The sequence below is a fragment of the Lycium barbarum genome, chromosome 11, assembly GCF_019175385.1.
Source record: "Lycium barbarum isolate Lr01 chromosome 11, ASM1917538v2, whole genome shotgun sequence".
NCBI classification, from domain to species: Eukaryota; Viridiplantae; Streptophyta; class Magnoliopsida; order Solanales; family Solanaceae; genus Lycium; species Lycium barbarum.
In genome coordinates, this window is record NC_083347.1 from 2,390,274 (window position 1) to 2,394,182 (window position 3,909).

General features: G+C 35.6%; 1 protein-coding gene across 1 annotated transcript; it reads left to right on the top strand.

The window, feature by feature from the left end:
• Positions 1 to 1,931: 1,931 nt before the first annotated feature.
• On the top strand, positions 1,932 to 3,174 carry LOC132617507 (germin-like protein subfamily 3 member 4; the record flags this gene model as incomplete). Its single annotated transcript, XM_060332514.1, has 2 exons — positions 1,932 to 2,261; positions 2,678 to 3,174. Coding segments are annotated over 2 exons (675 nt in total), but the record flags the coding sequence as incomplete, so codon positions are not given.
• Positions 3,175 to 3,909: the final 735 nt, after the last annotated feature.

Below are 3,909 nucleotides of genomic sequence, written 5' to 3' on the forward strand. Positions count from 1 at the left end.
TAATGTATGCTGCTAGTTTGCTTTCAAGATTTATGCAAAATCCCAGCGACATTCATTTTGCAGCTGCGAAAAGAGTGCTTAGGTACTGTACAACTTGGAATATGGTTTAAACCGGTTGAAGATGGTGCTTTGCTTAGCTTTGTTGGTAGTGATTGGGCTGGAAATATTGACGATATGAAGAGCACTACTGGCTATGCTTTTTCCTTGGGTTCTGGTGTGTTTTCATGGAATTCAAAGAAGCAAGAAATAGTGGCACAAGCCACCGCAGAGGCAGAGTATGTAGCAGCATCTACAGCAACAAATCAGGCTATTTGGTTGAGGAAAATTCTGAAGGATCTTGGAATGGTATTGCAAGTCACAACTAAGATCAAGTGTGATTACAAATCAGCAATTGCAATTGCAGAAAATCCAGTGCAGCATGGTAAAACAAAGCATATCCTTGCCAAGTTTCTGCCATTCGCGAAGCCGAGAAAAACAAGGAAATCAAGCTTGTTCATTGTTGTTCTGAGGATCAACTTGCTGATATGTTTACCAAAGCTCTTCCCAAATTAAGATTTGAAACTCTTCGTGGACAGCTTGGAGTTACCAGCAAACATCTCAAGGAGGAGTGTTGAAGTATTGAGATATTTACGGCTGTTATTTCTATTTAATTTGGTATTATATTTCTGAAATTTAGTTGTTTAGTTGAGGTAAAATAGGAGTTTATTTAGTACCCTAGTTGAGATAGAATAGGAGTCTTTCAGCTATTTATTTCTTTAACGTGAATGAATAAAGAAGTAGAATTTTTCTGGTTCTGTATTTTTTTCTCTTCTCAGTAAAAGCAACAATATTCTATCGATCTCAGAAAAATTAATAAACTTCTTCATGCATTATTTTTCTCCTTCTCTTAATTAATATGAAATTTGTAACACATTGGTGTGTTACAACATCTGGCGGAGGATCTAACAATGGGTGCGCAGGAGTAGAAATAGAGTGCAAAAAACAACTACAAATAGAGTTAGACATATAGTTTAGAATTCACTCTCTCAGGAGTAGGAATTTTGTAACTGAAAAATTATAGCATTCATCTAAGCTCTCTGCCGATGAGTGGTTAAATATCACGAGCCCCATCTGATATATGGGTATACATCAAAATTTGAACTCTCCCTTTTCTTTCTATTATCCTCGAATCCAATTTCCCAATCAAGAAAGATTTTGTCGAAATTCAGCATCGCTCAATGACAGAAGCAATCAAGGATCTAGAGTAAGAAGCTAACTAAAGATTTAGAGTTTGTGTGTTCATAATGAATGTGATATTCTTATATATTTAAACATTTTTTTGCTTATGTATATGTCGTTCAAGTGGAAAACAATATAATGAGTTCATTTGAACAATACGCTCAAGATTCACCGGTATGTTTAAATTGGAAAAGAAATATATGAAAACTTGTGCCTTTTCACTTCTACAGAGCTCTTGAAATCTTGAAAAGGCATCCTTAAACCAGACACAATCAAATTTTGGACCAAGAGATGTAGACATCTTAACATTTTATTCAGAAATAGCAACAGTGTAGATCTCTTGATTTAACCATTTCACTGTATCTCCAGACTGTTTACAGGTGTAGTAGTAGTTTCATTATTCTAGCTTAAGTAGCTTAACTATATTATGCTATTGAATTCAGGACTAAATTACTAACAAAGGAAAGGATTAACTCAGATTTATCCATTCAGACTAAAAGTACCATGCTGTTCTTTGGGAGAGTGACATTTAACCTTCCTGATAATTATTGGACATCTTTTCTTAAAGCACTATGCTTCTTTCAACAAAAGATACTTGGAATTTAGTGAATTGAACTCCAAGTTTTGGTTATTACTTCACATGGATGCAATCAAGGACTAACTAGCACACACGCAAACATATATATATGCAATATTCAGCAAAGAGATAACAACATGCATTAACAGTAACAAAGATCATGAGGATCAGTTTCATATTAGCATTTCCAATTTACATGTGTCTTTGCATGGCAAAAGACACTGATAATCTCTATGATGTTTGTCCTACCGATATTACGCGCAAAAACATCTTCATAAATGGCTATCCATGCAAGAATCCAGCAGAAATAACTGCTTCTGATTTCAAAAACTCTGTTTTGAGCAAGGAAGGCGACACAGATAACTTTCCGCGTTCATCAACAACAATAGTCACCGCTGCGGAGTTTGCGGGGCTCAACACTCTCGGGTTATCTGTTGCCAGGACTGATCTGGATATAGATGGCGTGGTAATGTTGGATTTTGTGAACCATCTCATCTAAACGCTTAAACTATTAGAGAAGATACATCTTAAATTACTTAATTATTTTATGTCTCCACGTGCCCCTCTTGCCTGCTTTGATACCATATTGTTGAATTGTGTAAATCATCTCATCTAAAGTTTAAGTTGTTGGAGAGAATGCTCTTTTAGTTGCTTAATTGTATTATGTCTCCACATGCCCCTCGTGTCTGCTCTATCATCTCATCTGAAAGTTTTAAGTTGTTAGAGACAACACTCTTTTAGTTGCTTAATTATATTATACCTCCATGTGTTCCTCTTGTCTACTCTGACACCATGTTGAATTATGTGAAATGACTCATCTAAAAGCTTAAGTTGTTAGACAATAAGTTTTCTTAGTTGCTTAATTATATTATGTCTCGACAGGTAGCGCCACATGCTCATCCAAGAGCTTCCGAGATGATGTTTGTTGGCAAAGGAATAGTAATTGCTGGATTTATCGATACCAAAAGCCAAGTATTCCAAAAGACTCTTAAAGAAGGCGATGTTTTTATTGTCCCTAGAGGACTTCTACATTACAACTTGAATTCCGGGTTCGAATTAGCCACTGTGTACTCAGTGCTAAGCAGCCAGAATCCTGGTTTAGTGAGTATAACAGATGCAATATTTGCACCAATTGTTTCGGAACCCATGAATGAGCTGATGAAGAAGCTATTTTTGCGTCCAACGTTGGGGATGGATCTGATTAAAAACGCGACATTATATCGTTAATAGGCTTATTTAGAAGCTGATGGATTCTGCAATTTTAATGCTTCAAAGTCAACTCGGGTTTGTTTGAATGGAGTATCTTAATTAACTTATCATTTACCTAATTTGTATCTGCTTCATGGTATTTGAGACAAAATCTGTGTTAGATTCTGCAATGACTCTCAAGAATGTGCAAATCCTAATTTCCAGTCAATCTACTTTGCTGCTAAATGTCTCAATGACTTCACATATTATATCCTTACATTTTATTAGGCCACCCAAGTCCTCAGAGATTTCCTATCCAAACAGGGACTTTCCTTTGTTCCTTTTTTGCTTTTTATAGTATATTTTCATCTCCAACCTATAGAAGGGGTCATTAGACCACTGCTTACTAAACACTGGTTCTATCCCGACCAAGCAACCGAAGTCGGGGATCTAGGTGAGAATACTGAAAGGAAGAGGAAGGGAAGCAGTGGGGTAAAAGAATCAGTCGATTCATTACACTCATGATTTTTCTCCGCGTAATCGAGATGCCTTTTTTGTATCTGTTTTTGTCTTAATTATTTGTGGTCATGTTTGGCCTTGACTAATTCACATGATACTTCTTACCTCATTTCCCCATAAGTACTACTTAGGTAACTTACTTTGCCTCCATTCTAAATAGGATAAATGAATACTGGTTTCGTTCACTTTTACTTATCCACTATACTAAGTAAGCGTTTGGCCATAGAAACCAAAAAAATACATTTTTTTTTTGGAATTCTTGAAGTTGGAGTTGAAGTTGTGTTTGTCCATAATTTTTGCAAATATTATTTGGTTGTTGAAATGTACTTTTTCTAAACAACATGAAGTATGATTTATTCCCTCAATTTCTAAGAACTAATAAAGCCACTCAAAACAATTAATAAATA